Below are 15597 nucleotides of genomic sequence, written 5' to 3' on the forward strand. Positions count from 1 at the left end.
TGTTTTACTCATCAGAACACTGTTTTAAACTTATTTCAAGCGGTTGCGTGAACGAGCCTGCAGATACGTACTGCTCAGTTACCGTACCACAGTGAAATTGACTTATTCCTTTCGCGATCTTACTATTTCAGTAATGTCAAATGTAGGTTTTCTAGCAAATCTAGCTTACCGTATATGTTAAATTTGATAAAAGCAAATTGAATTGAGTTTTTTATATGCCAGAGAAGAACCGTTCCACGATCGAATAACAGGCCTACAGTACAGCAACAGGTACTGGTAAGGTACCGCACGGTACCTCTGTGAATTACGCTCTCATCTTCTTGTTACAGTTCTGATGTAAACAACATTTACTTTATCACAGGACATGGAAGAGCTATGTCAGTCCCTGTACCGTTATTTGTACCCAAGTACTTGTAAGTCAGTTACCATAGCCATGTAGCTGTTTCGCTGTTCAGATTTGTGCAGGATACCGTACCGAAGGCCTTGGGTACCCTATGGTTTTCGGTGAAGTGATGATAATACATTTCGTTTCATTCTAAGTGTCCATATATTTGATCATAGCTCTCTTGTTTCAAATATTCCTCCGTGACATCATAAACTATTTTACCTAAGATATAAAAAAAATTATTATGGCATCAATTTAAATCTATAAATGGAATAATTTCAAAATCAAAAATTACTTGACAATTAATAGGTCACGGGACAACTCAAAAACAAAGATATTATCGAAAAAAGGAATTTGGACAAAGACTGCAAAATTAGGCCCTGCCTTCTGATCTATACATTGAAAAACTACTGTCCCTTTGTATATTTTAACTCGGCCCACTTGATGTTTCCATATTCTGTTGTTCTCAATCAATTCTATGTCCACAACTGCTTCATTTTTATCCCAGTTTTAAAGTAATTGTTTAATATCTGTGTGACCAAGGCTAAATTTACTCATAACAGGCTAAAGCCCAGAGCCTCAAATTCAATAGTGGCCTCAACCTTCAATTTTGAATGATCAATTTTTCAAAATCGTTTTTAATTTATAAAGACTTTTCAAGGCTAGAATTTAACTAGTTTAACTTATTTCAGTCGACTTAATTACTCTTGTTCCAAAAATTTTCTGTTCAAAAATTGAATTTGGTTGAATTGTTTTAAATTCAAAAAACTACAAATATGATAAAAACAGATTATAAAATCAAATAATGCCTGTATATTTTTTTAAAACGATAACATGATGTCAATGAAGAAATCAACTAATCCATGAATTAGGGGATATTTTTTACTATTGAAGGATATATTTTGTATTCCACCTGTTTATTTTAAAGAAAGGATTTGGAATGGAAAGAATTTTATTCATCAGTGAATTCGGACTGGGATAACCTCCTTCGCGACCAAAAACTAGTATTAGGACGTCACTTTATCTAATGTCATGACGTTGTATTGCAACTTTCAAATTATTTAAGTTTTAGGTAAATCATTCAATATACCTGCGTTAGGTATTGTACGTATTCTGCTTGGTTTTAAGAATTTTATTATGACATGAAAAAAAAAACTTTTTACAAGATATAGAATCAAGTAGAATGACAGAATAATGAAATTCGTGAAAATCCTCTGTGACAACAATATGTATTTTTTTGTTGTTCAAAATATGATATCATTATTAAATGATATGTATTCCTGAGTACGCCACAGTGGGATGGGACCCCACCAATAGAATAGTCCCGGATCTCATCGTGATACACTCCAATTGGTCCCTTTGACGGGATTAATGGACGTACGTTTGAATTGAGCCATTCTTTGCTACCGAAATGAAAAACTTCATGAAACAACATGGCACAACCTGTAACCAGTTTATAATAATTGAATTAATAAATTCTATTTTTTTTTTCAAGCTCCTATACTGATATATATGAGGTATTCATCTGTTGCCGGCCACTGTGAATCATTTTGAAATGATTTTGATAATCTATATATTTCCCAGCCTTATATATCACAGAAAAATTGATTCGTCTTCTATGTTGCCTATTTTTACACTTGTGTCGGGACAGTTTCCGCGTTTACGCTTGTGTTGGTTGATCTCTTCAATGTCTTACGACCGCTTTTAGCTTTGTATGAGTCCGAATCTGAGAATATAAATCTTTATATTCTGTTAGGATAGCTGCTATTCTAGGGGTGGGCATTTACTTTCCTGAGTGGGCCAGTTGCAGATAATAGACTTGTTAATGGGCCGGAGGCTTGGAACTCGATACAAAAAAAAATTAGTAAAATACAGTTTATTTACAACATTTTATCCAACAGCTAGGCAAACGTTTATATAATATTAGAAAGCACAATGTAACAATTGGGGTCATTATGACGTTGTTCCAACTGAATTTTATATTCATAAGAACTATAGTCGTGATTTGAGCAGACACAAGTGGGCTGAATGAAATACTTCGGTGGGCTGGATCCAATGTTCCCTCTAATTTTTGTAGTATGTGTGCGCAGAAATTTTGGTGTGTGCGCACTTTTTTGGAAATGACTAATATTTGTGCAAAAACCAATGAAGAAATTTTGGCGTTCTAACCGGGTAATAAGTGGGCTTATTAAGAAAATTTTGGGTATTTATTAAGTTTTTCTATAGATTATAAATGCTTTAGTGAAGACTATATGTTATCAGTAGATAACAATGAACATACATGGGAAATAATAAATGAAATTGATTGTAACAGATGGTTTTATTTGAATTCAAATAAAGGGTGAAAAAAGAACATTGTTACATTACATCGAAATACGTCTGTGCGCAGTAAATCTATGCGTGTGCGCAGCCTCTGGAAGCTGTGTGCGCGCGCACACGCGCACACCTTAGAGGGAACACTGGCTGGATCTAGCCCGCGGGCAGTATATTTGCCCATCTCTGGGATAATATTTTGATACACATGAACCACAGACCAGCCATGGGCTAGCGAATAACCCAGTTATGGTCAGTTGTCAAGCAAACCTCTTGAACATAATAAAACTCTTCTTGATTCAAACATACAGGGTGTTTATCAGCCTTGCCATGGCAAGCGATCTTTGAGTGTAGTATGTATATAAAAATATAAGAATTAGCCGCCCAAGAAACACTTCCATCTTCATCGTGTACTGGAAAAGTTGGAACGAATTTAAACTTGGTTGCGGTACGTCGGTAATATATATAGACATAAATTAGGAAAAGTTTCAATTTGTATTCAATTAATTCAAGTCTTGCAGATTGAGTTTTATTAACTGGAAAGTTTATCTGAAGCACCACGCATTAATGATCCAGCAAGTCAATGCTTTTCGGTGGTGCTCGAACTCAGAAACATGTTAGGGAAAGATAGAATCAAATATTAAATTGAACGAGAAGTAGAAAGACAAAATTCCTCGCTTATTCCACGTTTCGTGTAACAAAATATTTTGTTCGCATGAAGAAACCAGATTATTTGTTATAATTTTCGTGCATTTCATCCATTCACGAAAATAAGGCTTTAAACTCCACCATTAGAAATAAACGCAAAAGATGAATATATCACACAATTGGTTTCTTTCTTGTGGGATGGCAATTGGCTTTTATTCTGACGTCTTCAACAAGATACATCAATTTAGTAATAAAGTATAGTAATAAAATTGTTTCAAAAATCAGAATAAAATTATTTCCATTGACTACTCCTGTACTGTTTGCTCGAGCAAACATGCTGAAAATTCGTGTGTTGATGATAAATTGTGCAAAGTAACCTTCAACAAAATGTACTGTTCTCCCTCTTGTACATAAGTCATTCGAATTGAGCCACCAGTTTGCTATCAATACGAAATATTCAAGCTTGGCCTTAAGCCTATTGGAGAGTTCAAATTGTTCTGAATAATTCAGCTCTGATAATAAAATGAACACTGATTTACTCTGAACATGTTTCAATCTTTCTATTTATCATTCGATGTGAGGGAAATCGAGAGTTTTTACTTTAAACATGAGTTTCTAATCAGTTTAGTAAAAAAGAAACATAACACACAGAAGTTGAATTTATTTCAAATGAATGGAGCAACCTTATAATGTTTTTATCCTAGAATTTTCACAATTACGTAAATTAAGCATTCACATCTCCAAATTTCACATAAACTTATATTTTATGAACTCAAAGTAGTTAGATAAGCAACATTATCTTTCACCGAAATCTGGATCATGGGTAATTAGTGAAATATATCTGTATTCTAAAAAAAAAATTTGCAATGTTGGAATTTTTAAAACAAAAATCGGGAATCATTCATTGGCTTACGTGGCGTGAGTATATTTCAAAATTTCAATCAAGCAAATAATGAGTTTTTAACATCAAATCAAGTTATCGAATAATTGCTGTGGTAGCTATTTAAATTGTTGGATCTATGATTTATATTTTACTTATGACGATTCAAGAGAGAGCAAATGCAACGAGTAAGACTTTAGATCAGGATCTCACAAATAACTCCATGATACTCCCAGGTAGGATGAACATTCCACATCCCTTGATAAAGATCATTCGGATTGGATTGAACACTAAGATAAACATTTGTACGATCCTTATAATCAATTCCCGTGGATGGATTACCTGGATACCATTTAATAAATGAATCCACAGGTGTGACGTCACTAGTCTGAAAAAATATTGAATATATGGCATTCATCATATTATCGTGCATTCTAATCGATATCAAAAATAACCCTATATTTATCGTCCATAATTCGAAATATTATACAGGATGTCTGGTAAATTGTAGGGTAGTTTTTTTAGTATTTCATGTGTTAGAAAAAAACTTCAAGTTCACGCGATGAGACGATTTGTCCAAAACTATTACACTGTTCAATTTAGCCTTAACGACTAAAAACAATCTTCAATGTAATCGTAAGAATACTGATACTGTCTGCGTATTCTGGCTTTAACAAAACTGTCACATTCATATTTGTTCACACGAGTATTAATAGCATAACTATAAGATACTAACTATCGGATCAAAGTGGATTCCTGTCCATATCCAAACCCATGAATCTCCCAATGGAATGTTACTCTTCAAAAATTTCATAATCGTATTGTAGGATTCTTCATCTCGGATCGAACCAACATCTGCGTTACGTTCCTTGCAGAGCTCAACTGCTTTGTAGTAATTGACACCATCTTTACCAGAGATCACAGCAAAATAACAAACATTTCCAATCTTCAACTTGCAGATTTCTGGAAGATAATATCTGTATGTTTAAGAATCAAACAATATAAGTAGTTCGTTTCTTGCAAGAAGCACCAATACTTCAATCTTAAAACGTCTATCGCTCACTAAAATTAATCAGAAGTTTATTTTTTTCTACCATTCTGAGAGAACACTAGATATACAAATTACATAAATTTATAAAACATGCATTTCAGGGTGAGGGAAGCAACATTGGTAAAGAAAAATCCCCTAAAAAAATTCTAACAGAAATAACTATAGCTCTTGTGAACTACTCGTCAAATATCCTAACCTACAAATAAGATGATATTTGAATAAATCTTCACCTTGAGAAATAGTTGGTTTCAATGTTGTTTGAGTATTTATTGTTGGGCGGGTGATCTGTCTAGATCTAGGTTGACGTTGCTGAGGATCCTCTGTTACAGCAAGTTTTCGTTCAATCCGAAAAATTGCTTTAATATAACAAAAACGCCAGATATCACCAACACAAGAAAGCTTTGGCAAACGCATTTCAGTGCTTGCAAAGACGGTTAATCTCTTTCTTTTTGGTTTTAAAAATATATTATGCCTATTTAATTTATGTAAATAAATCTATAAATATGTAAACGTAGAACAAGAAATTATAATTTTCTGGGGCAAGATAATGTCTTTTCGATCAGTTTTCTGAAATAATTCCCTTTCTTCAAATTAGTGAAAAGGTTATTCAAAAATATTAGAGAAGCATTAATTGACTTAGTAATGAATTGAGCGCTGCATTAATTCATCATTCACTTTTAATTATTTTGCAAACAATGAAATAGCTTTCACGTCGTTTCTCGTTTGCGACTGTATAATTAGGGCTTCCCGAATATTTATACGCATTTATAAAACTGCACAAAATCAAATTAAATAACGTAGAATACTACCCAACAGCCATTACCTTCTTTCATCTCATCGTTAGTTTTCTTTTGTTTATTCAATTCTTTTACCAACTTGCTATTAATTTCTTGTAGTTCAACCAAATCTAATGAAAGAAACATCATTAAAAATAGTGAAAGAAAAGCTCCAAACAAAACATATTCAGGTAATCGTTTTTTCAGTGTTTTTTCATAATATATTCAAAATAAACGGCTTTTAATATATTAACAATGTTGCAATGAAAATATTCAGCAAAATCAATCGAAAAAATAAAATTGAAGGTGGAAACTTCAAGAATGCTTTAATATAGAAATATTCCGAACCTCCAACAATTCGTGAGAAGTTATAACTTTTGTTAGCAGTAATATGTGTGGTTATCATCCTACTTTCTATTTTCTACGTCATAGTTAGTTTCAAGGGTTCAGCTGTTACACTCTTATCGTTATATGTAGGCGAATATATCACCAACCTTCCTTCAATTTCTTCATTTCATCAGATTGTTGTGTGTCTTTTCTTTTGAGATTGTTAAATTCTTTCGATTGTTCTTCAATTTTGTTCCGATACTTGCGATTTTCTGGTTAAAAATTGAAGGACTCTAGTTTTCATTTTTTGGAACAACACAAAATCATATGAATGATTTCAATTTCTTCCGTAAACATTCTAAACAAAATGTACGCATAGAATATTTGCGAAGAAACCTCTACCGGATAATGAAAAGTATCATGACAACTAAATTCATATTTTTACCAGATATTTGCTTTCCAAAACCGGCAATGTTTTTCATTTTATTTTAAACAAAATGTACGCATAGAATATTAGCGAGGAAACATCAACCTGATAAGGAAAAATACCTTGACAACAAAATTCATATTTTACCAGATATTTCCTTTCCAAAACCGTTAATGTCTTTCATTTTATCATTGAGATCCTCTTCCAGTTCTTTTAAATCTAACTTAACATTCTCGATATCTGAATGAGAATTCAACTTATTGATTGATTCTTAATTCAATGAATTACAAGTGATGTTACTGGTTTCATTATAACGTCATGTCTAATCGTTATGGAAAAATTTGGCAAAAAAAAAATTCTCGAAGGCGATTGATTCAAAGATAAAATATATTTATTGATCCTATGTGTTTACCTACGTATTTGCGGATTCAAGTTACTGGGGAAAATAGTGATAATAAGATAAGAAACTAAACGAGAAACAAAAATTCAAAACTAGTCGTTTATTAGTTCTTATTTTGCTTTTCATTCCGAACGAACAAGAATTGTGTACAGCGCAATATCGATACGACTCGCATTAATAAGATTATGCATAAAGAAGGGGGGATCAGTATATTTTGTTTTTAGGTGATCAGAATTATTGAAAATATCAGTCACTTACCTAAAATATTCCTTGATACCAAATGAAACAGGTTGACAGTATTCTGGGTTTGTGCCGGTTTCTTAGATTTGCATGTTATTGGAAATTCTTTGTCACGAAGATGTTCATCAATGTTGAGACCTGGTTTGTCCCATCCTATAGCAACCGGGTCACATCTTGCTATCTCACAACCAGGTCTAGGAGAGCAGTGGAACACTGTTTCATCTTGACAACAGGTTGAAGTGATGGCGTAGAACAAGATAAAGATGATTTTCATCTTGAGATTCTAGCTTGTAAAATAATAGCTGAAAGCAGATAGCTTTATTTTGTTTATTTCGATAATTTAATGCCTAGTTATTCAAAATAACTTGAATTTTATTTAGAAGGAAATGAATAATCAAATTTATTTTCAACAATTTTCACAGTGCACGATTACGCTATTTGTCATAAAAAAAACCTTGCTTCTGATACCGCTAATGCGGACTAACTCACCGAGCGAGTTTTCTATACCATGATAACACAAGATCGGAGTGAGATCATCGGAAATCGAATTTTATAATATATTTTCATTAACAATAGATCCAGATGAAAAAAAAAGCTAAAATGCTGCATTATAAGCCCTGATTGATATAGGTTGCCATTCACAGGCATGGTAATACACATTGGCAGATTGTCTGATGAAATCATAAAAACACACACAAAAAACGATACCTTATATTCACACTCCGCAGACAAAAATTCTATCTGGTATGATTTATGCCTTTCTATCTGGTGTAGTTTATGCCTTTCTATCTGGTGTACATTTTGACTTTCTATCTGTTGTAGTTTATGCCTTTCTATCTGGTAATGTTTATGAATTTCTGTCAGCTTTGTTCCACGACCGTCTGCGGCGTGTAGAAAAGGCCTTATATCTAGTTCGCCGAAATAGCCCCAGGCTTTTTAGCCTACAATGAGTTATGGAATGTCTCATGCTTCTTCTGAATTTTTTATTAAATAAGTCAACTGACTAACCCCTCAAAGGATAAAAGATACTGAATTTATATAAAATATGTTGGTGAGGTACTATGCGCCGATCTAGATCCTATTTTAAGGGGTGGGCTTATTTTAAAATCATTTTTAAAATTCAGACTAGGTTTTGTTTTCTAAAAACCCGGTAGGTATAGAACGGTTTTCAGGATTATTATTTAGTTTCTAAGTAAGCCCTTGACATCAAATTAATTTATCCACATAATGCTGTGTTATTTATTTCCAGCCAGGAATCAATGACTTATATTTTACTATTGACAGTTTGAGTGAGACCATATGCAACGAGTCAGACGTTAGGTCAGGATCTCACAAAGAACTCCATGAAACCACCAGGAAGGTTCAGCATTATTCCACAACCCTTCATAACGATCATTCGTGTTGGTTCGAACACTAAGATAAATATTTGTCCAATTTTTAAATTCAATTCCCGTAACCAGATTTTCTTTGAAGAATGAATTCGCAGGTGTGACGTCAGGCGTCTGAAAAAAGATTGAATATATGGCGTTCATCACGAGATCATGCTTGTTATTCTATATAAAAAATAAACGTTCATTCATCGTTAATAATTCTAAATATTATTGAGGATTCATGCCTGGTAAATACTCCGGTGAACGAATAAGAGCAAAAAAGACTATTTAATTCCATTGATGAACTAAAACGACAGCACAAAAAGCTTTTTGATTGTTCCCACCCAAAATTGCAAGTTTAGGGTATTTTGCGACTGTGGTGGCTTATATACCACTATTTGATACTGCCTGCGCATTTTAGAGTTTACCAAACTGACACAAACTGTATTTGTCTACACGAGTATAAATAGCCTAACCATAAGATACTAACGATTGGATCAAAGTGGTTTCCCGTCCATATATCAATCCATGACTCTTTCTTTGGAAGATTTCTCTTCAAAAACTTCATAATCGCATCGTAAGATTCTTCATCTCGAATCAAATCAACATCTGCGTTACGTTTCTTACAGTGCTCAACTGCTTTGTAGTAATTGATGAGATGATCTTCATCAAGGATCACAAAATAACAAACATTTCCAATCTTCAATTTGCAGTTTTCTGTAAGGTAATATCTGTATGTTTAAGAATCAACTAATTTAAGTAGTTTGTTTCTTGTAAGACGCACCAACACTTCAATGTTTTCAAATCAAATTATCTGACTGAAATGTCGAGTTGGGACAAGCAATAGAGCCTGACATTTAAAGCTTATGTTGTTGCTGGTTTCAATTATCCAGGAGATTAACCTTAAACATCTAACGCTCACTAACAGTAATCAGCAATTTATCTTTTTCATCATATTGAAAGAACACTAGATATTCAAATTACAAAAAATTATTAAAAATGCATTCTAGAGTGAGGGAAGCAACATTGGTTATAGAGCAGCGACACCCATAAAAAAGACTTTAGCTGTAAATAATAATAAAAATTAGAACTATATATATGTTGTTTGGAAAAAAACAATAAATACGTCAAGTCAACCTGGTATGCCCAAAACGACTCCGTGCGCCAAAATTATAAATAACCATGGCGATAGCTGTGTACTCAACTCTATTGAATGCAGAAATAACTATAGTCACTCTCTTGCGAATTATTTGTCAAATATCCTAACCTACAAATAGAATGATATTTAAATCAAAATTTACCTTGAGAACTTGTTGGCTTCAATGTTGTTTGGGTATTGATTGTTGGGCGGGCGATCTGTCTAGATTTAGGTTGACGCTGCTGAGTCTTCTCTGTTATAGCAAGTTTTTGTTCAATCCGAGATATTGCTTAATATAACAACATTTTTATGAATGTTAGATTTCAGAGGTAAGAAAGTATACAATGACATGTTGTTTGTTGGTTTGTGGAGAGAAGGTTTTCTCTGTCGTTGGACAACGACGAACAGCAACAGCAGCGCCTGCACTGCTCATTTCCCCACGTCTTTGCCAAACACTCTAACAAGACAATGTTTTTGTTTATCTGCTCTCAATTTACAATCACGGTACATTAGTAGGCCCACGCAAGGATCAGGTACAATACGATACTATGATTGTATCAGTCAATTAGTGAATATTTAAAACCAATTACCGATGCAAGAAAATATTCTAATCGAGTGTTTAATTTGACCTTTCAGAATATTCATGCCCATTCATAAATAATGAACCAAATCAAACTAAATGATGTAGAAGACTACTCATTAGCTATCACCTTCTTTCATCTCATCGTTAGCTTTCTTTTGTTCATTCAATTCTTTCAACAACTTTTCATTCATTCCCTGAACTTTGACCAAATCTGAAAAAAAAGAAATATATTTCAAATCACCGACAGAAAAACTTGAAAAAAAAAATGTGGACCGGTAAACTGAAATATCAGGTTACCTCTAATTGACGTTGCATTTAGTCTTATGTATTCAACTCGACGCTTAAAATGTTAATAAATTTATAACACTACCAACCGTTACCATACTATTAGCATTTCTTCCAGTGTTTTTGTTGTAATATATTAATAATAAACGGCGCTTAACATGATCAATAAAACTTCTTAACAAAAATGAGAACCCTTTATGGCAACTCTAGACACGCCAAGAACATTTAAAAATTGCTTAGTATTCAAAGCGGAGGATAAAATCTTGTTCCTCGTTTTTTTCACTCACAATTAAATATTCATGTTGTTGGATCACTTATCTAACGTCCAATAAATTATTTAAACAAAATATACTTTTGTAAACGCTTTTTGATTGCTCTCACCCCTTTTCATCTCTTTGTTTTTTTCTTTCAAGTTTTTGTTCAATTCTTGTACTTCATTCATATCTAGAAATACAGAAAATGTAATATACGTTTGTTGCGGCATTCAGAATATGTTTGGTCCCTTTTTTTTTAAATAAATTGCTTTTCTAATTACTTTGAAATGAAAATAATCTCTGACTGAGTATTTGGATCCCTATCTAATTATTTGATTCGAGACACGCAAACGTTATCATTTTATTCATGAGTTCAACAGTTCATGGGTGCAAATGTTTCTAATTGCAATATGTATGTGGGTGCAATTGTTTTGTTTTGTTTTTTTTGGGGGGGGGGGGGGGTGCAAATGTCCGATGGTGTAAAAATAAGAGACGCTTTATTGGATTCACCAACCTTTTCTCAGCTCTTCAATCTCAGCAGACTGTTCTGTCGCTTTTCCCAATAGATAGGTAATTTTAGTAGATTGATCTTTAATTTTTTGGCGAGATTCACGATTTTCTGCAAAATAAAAGAAAATTTACTTTTAATTATAAATTCAAATTCTTATGATTACAATATATATAATATATCTCATTGGTTTCATTAGGAAAACTCTAGAACGCCATGTTACAAACAGAGGGCAATAATTCTAATCTAAAGATGAAAAAAATATGCTTGCCTAAGATATTCCCGGAAACAAGAGAATGTAACATGGCAGTATTAGGAGTTTGCGCCGTATTTTTAGATTTGCATGTAATCGGAAATTCTTTGTCATGCAGATGTTCATCAATGTTAAACCCTGGTCTATCCCAACTTACAGCAACCGGATCACATTGTGCAATCCGGCAACCGCGCTTGGGTGAGCAGTGAAACACTGTTTCATCTTGACACCAGGATGAAGCGATAACGTAGAAAAAGATAAAAATGGTTTTCATCTCGAGGTTCTAGGTTGTAAAGTAATAACTGACTGCAGAAAAGTTTAGGCCTTAGTTTGTTTATTTCTTTAATTTAATGTTTAGGATTTTTTTTTAAATTGTTTTAATCAATCGTGAATTTCAATTAGCAGTGAATATTCCAATATATTTACAAAAACTTTTATAATGTATGAATTACGCTATTTGTTATCAAAGAAACATAAAATTTTGCTTTTGATACCGCTAATGCGGACTGGCTCACCGAGCGAGTGCTCCATGCCAGGATAACACTCCAAGGTTGAAGTGAGATCACCGGACATCGAATTCTATAATATATTTTTATACAATGATTATACAATGATTCAAATAAAATAGCTAAAATGTTGCATTATTAGCTATGATCGATAGACAGTGTGCAAATGCATGGTAACTGTACTGTTTATTTATAATACATAAATAAAGCAAGCTCGCAAATTATACAAGTTACTTGAAAAGTATATTAGAGTATATCTAGAGAAAAACATGCAAGCGCGACCAGCTACACTATCCGAATGCCCCTCAAGAATGTCCGCAAGGTCCGCTTGATCAACATATAGCGGCAATTCGCCAACACAACAGTAACACGCCAAGGCCATTCGACTCTCTGAGGCAACCACAAATAAGGCCATTCGACTCTATGAGGCAACCACAAAAAACACAAACACAACAAAAAAATCTTTTTAATCACACTTGCAGCTAAAATTCTGGCATTCTCCAAAAGTATGTGTACCAATACGGAATTAAATAATTGTATTCGCCTACTTTATATCACGTTGTGTAAATGGACAGATGCCTATGGGCAAAGGGTGTATTCACTCGGCTAACACAGACAGTCTCAGAATTCGTAATAGAACTAAAATAAGGAAAATCGAAATAAAACTATGCCCCAACCTTAAACTGGTAGGGGGTACCAATATTCTATCTATTATAGTCTATACCTTTCTGCCAGCTTTGCTTCACGACCATCTGTGCTGTGTAGAATAAGACTTATATCTATCTACCACGCCAAAGTAACCACAAGCCCTTTAGACTGCTATATGCTTCTTCTGAATTTGTTATTGAATAATTCAACCGCCGAACCAAGCAAGTGATAAAAGATACTGAGGGTATAATAAATATGGTGGGAGGGTACTACGCGCCGAAAAATGCCCATTTATACCAAACTTGAAAAAATTGAAAGCAATTCCACTAAGAAAACCGCCATGTGGTAGTTTGTTTCGTGTATATGGCAATTTTGTCTGTTGAGAATACTGACATTAAACGAATGAAAAGCTTAACTTTTCTGCTGCCCGGGGCGAGTTTCTGAGTATGTCTAACTTCAAAAGTAATTTAGATATACAATTAAACTTATCTAACTGCTGATTTCATAGTTAACTAACTGTTATTAATTAACCGATATCCATAGTGTTAAATTACTCTAAATATTGCTAGCTTTGTAAACAGGTACTCAGAGCAAAACAAACTATTTTATCGACCAGTTGCCTTCATACTACTGTAACTAAACTATAATGGGATAGGATATTTTGTTTATGCGCTGCGCTGTTGACTTAATCCGACATCGCGTGACCTTTATATTGAAATAAACAATGACAATTCAGAATTAATTTTAGTTATTTGCAATTTTCTATTTCTAGAGAAATCGAAACTAATTTTTACATGCAACGTTATAATTCCAAATAAAAATTGACAAAAAAGTAAATAATTTTATCAGTACTTTAAAAATAAACGTAATCTGTTTCATATTTAAACGTTGAAAATGCTACTAAAAATTGACTGTAAAATTATTAATTAAAAACGTTCGTAAATTTACCCAAAATTTCCCGCAATTCATTTATGTAAATCCACTGCTATAAAACTAACTTGCCAGTTTAACAATATTTGTGATATGCAAAGCGATATTAACATTTTCATGGAGAGATCACTGGAAAATCTTGCAAAAATTTAGCCCGTTATGGAGTAAATGTTTACTAGTATCGTCATCAGGTTCGGGCAAATCAGGCTGAAGCTTCGGACCTCAAAGTTTGGTAACGCCCCAACATTCAAGTAAAGTCAAATTTTTCACACTTTTTTAATACTTTTTGAGACCAGAATTTAACCGTTTTAAAATTATTCAATATTCCATACTGAAATTAGTTATATTTCTTATCAGCTTAATTCTTTTTTCATTCTCCGTTTAAAATATTTAAAAATGAAATGCGTTTTAATAAATAATTTTGTTTCTAAGATTGCAAAGACGCCATTTTAACTCTATAAAAAAACCACACAGCTTTTCAATTATTAGACAGTTTGGGCAACAAGAATACCTTCGCAAGGAGGCGCTTTGCAAAATAAATTGCCCCGGATCTGAGCGCAAAATCCTCTTCTTATTGTGACACTGTGCAACTGGTCCCCATAGCGTGGACGATCGGCTAAATGTTATCTTTACAACAAGACACAGCCTGAAACACAGCTTTTATTTTATTAAATAATATATTTGATTTATTCAAATCTTCTATAGCAGTGGTTATCAAACGATGGAGCGCGTTTTACAAGGGGTCGTGGAAAATTTTTAGTGTAAACGTGAAGCTAGTTGAAAATAAAAAATATTTGTTTACATTTGATCTTGCTCGCTTTCTTCCGATATTTACTTTTTTTTATTGTTGACATATCTTTATTATGTACACGTATTTTTCAACGTGTTTTTATAATAAAAATACATTCCCCTTACTACCTGTTATTTGCAGGTTATTGTTAGCTAGTTATTTTGAGGTGGGGCGTGAGACTTGACAAATTCTAAAACGGGGACAATTTCAAGACGTTGGTCCCAGAATAATTCTATTCGTCTTTTGTCGTTGGATATTCCTATACTTATTTTGAGACAGTTGTCGCAATTTTGCTTGGAAAATTGGTTGATCTCATGAATATACCTATTACCTTGTCGCACTATTTTGACCACAGCGATCAAAATGTACTCACCACTGATTTATCCTAGTGAAATCCCAAGCTGTATAAAACTGTAAAGTTTGTGAGTCAATCAAATGATGAATCAGCGATACCCTTCGTGACAAGAAAATTCTGCCAAATAGATTTTTTTTTTTGGTATCAATCGAATTAACTTATCGGACTTAACATTAATATATTAGCAAGGATATAATGAATTTGAGTCGGAAGAGAACTCAACATTTTTAACACCATCGAGCTATGGATTAGCGCAGTGTTTCCAAGCCTATAGGTTGTGGCACGAAAACTGGGTCGCCTTAAAATCTTCTTGCGTCACGCGTTCTTTCAACAAAAACCTAACAGTTATTGATTTTCCTTTTTAGTAAATTTTATTGTTTATTTATATTTAGTATTGAAGTGCTGCTTTATAATAATTGTATACAATGAAAGTACTACATTGTATACCTTTGGCAGTATCTAATCCGCTTGAAGACACGCCACTATTCTTAAAACTCGTTAATGGCAAACAAGCGCAGCTTATTTCTTTT

At 33.3% G+C, this 15597-nt stretch overlaps 1 protein-coding gene and 2 long non-coding RNA genes across 5 annotated transcripts; all 3 read right to left on the reverse strand.

Moving 5' to 3' along the window:
- Window positions 1–3992: 3992 nt before the first annotated feature.
- Window positions 3993–8284, reverse strand: LOC120329776 (uncharacterized). Of its 3 annotated transcripts, XM_078115431.1 has the most exons (8): window positions 8156–8284; window positions 7466–7749; window positions 6955–7047; window positions 6548–6652; window positions 6101–6184; window positions 5508–5633; window positions 4963–5189; window positions 3993–4614 (listed from the first exon to the last, which is right to left on the reverse strand). In XM_078115431.1, exons 2-8 carry the CDS (start codon window positions 7719–7721, stop codon window positions 4423–4425), a joined length of 1083 nt encoding a protein of 360 aa, XP_077971557.1. In that variant the 5' UTR covers window positions 7722–7749; window positions 8156–8284; the 3' UTR covers window positions 3993–4422. The 3 variants fall into 3 exon arrangements, with proteins under 3 accessions (XP_077971557.1, XP_077971556.1, XP_039252504.2); XM_078115430.1 differs by having other exon boundaries at window positions 7466–8272; XM_039396570.2 differs by lacking the exon at window positions 5508–5633 and having other exon boundaries at window positions 7466–8276.
- Window positions 8285–8756: 472 nt separating this feature from the next.
- LOC144425632 (uncharacterized) lies at window positions 8757–10444 on the reverse strand. Its single transcript, XR_013477564.1, has 3 exons — window positions 10119–10444; window positions 9308–9534; window positions 8757–8949 (listed from the first exon to the last, which is right to left on the reverse strand). It is a non-coding gene; the product is annotated as an uncharacterized LOC144425632 (long non-coding RNA).
- Window positions 10445–10665: 221 nt separating this feature from the next.
- On the reverse strand, window positions 10666–12106 carry LOC120329994 (uncharacterized). Its single transcript, XR_013477557.1, has 3 exons — window positions 11592–12106; window positions 11205–11267; window positions 10666–10749 (listed from the first exon to the last, which is right to left on the reverse strand). It is a non-coding gene; the product is annotated as an uncharacterized LOC120329994 (long non-coding RNA).
- Between the last annotated feature and the right edge of the window lie 3491 nt (window positions 12107–15597).

The sequence above is a fragment of the Styela clava genome, chromosome 8 (assembly GCF_964204865.1).
Source record: "Styela clava chromosome 8, kaStyClav1.hap1.2, whole genome shotgun sequence".
Lineage (NCBI taxonomy): Eukaryota > Metazoa > Chordata > Ascidiacea > Stolidobranchia > Styelidae > Styela > Styela clava.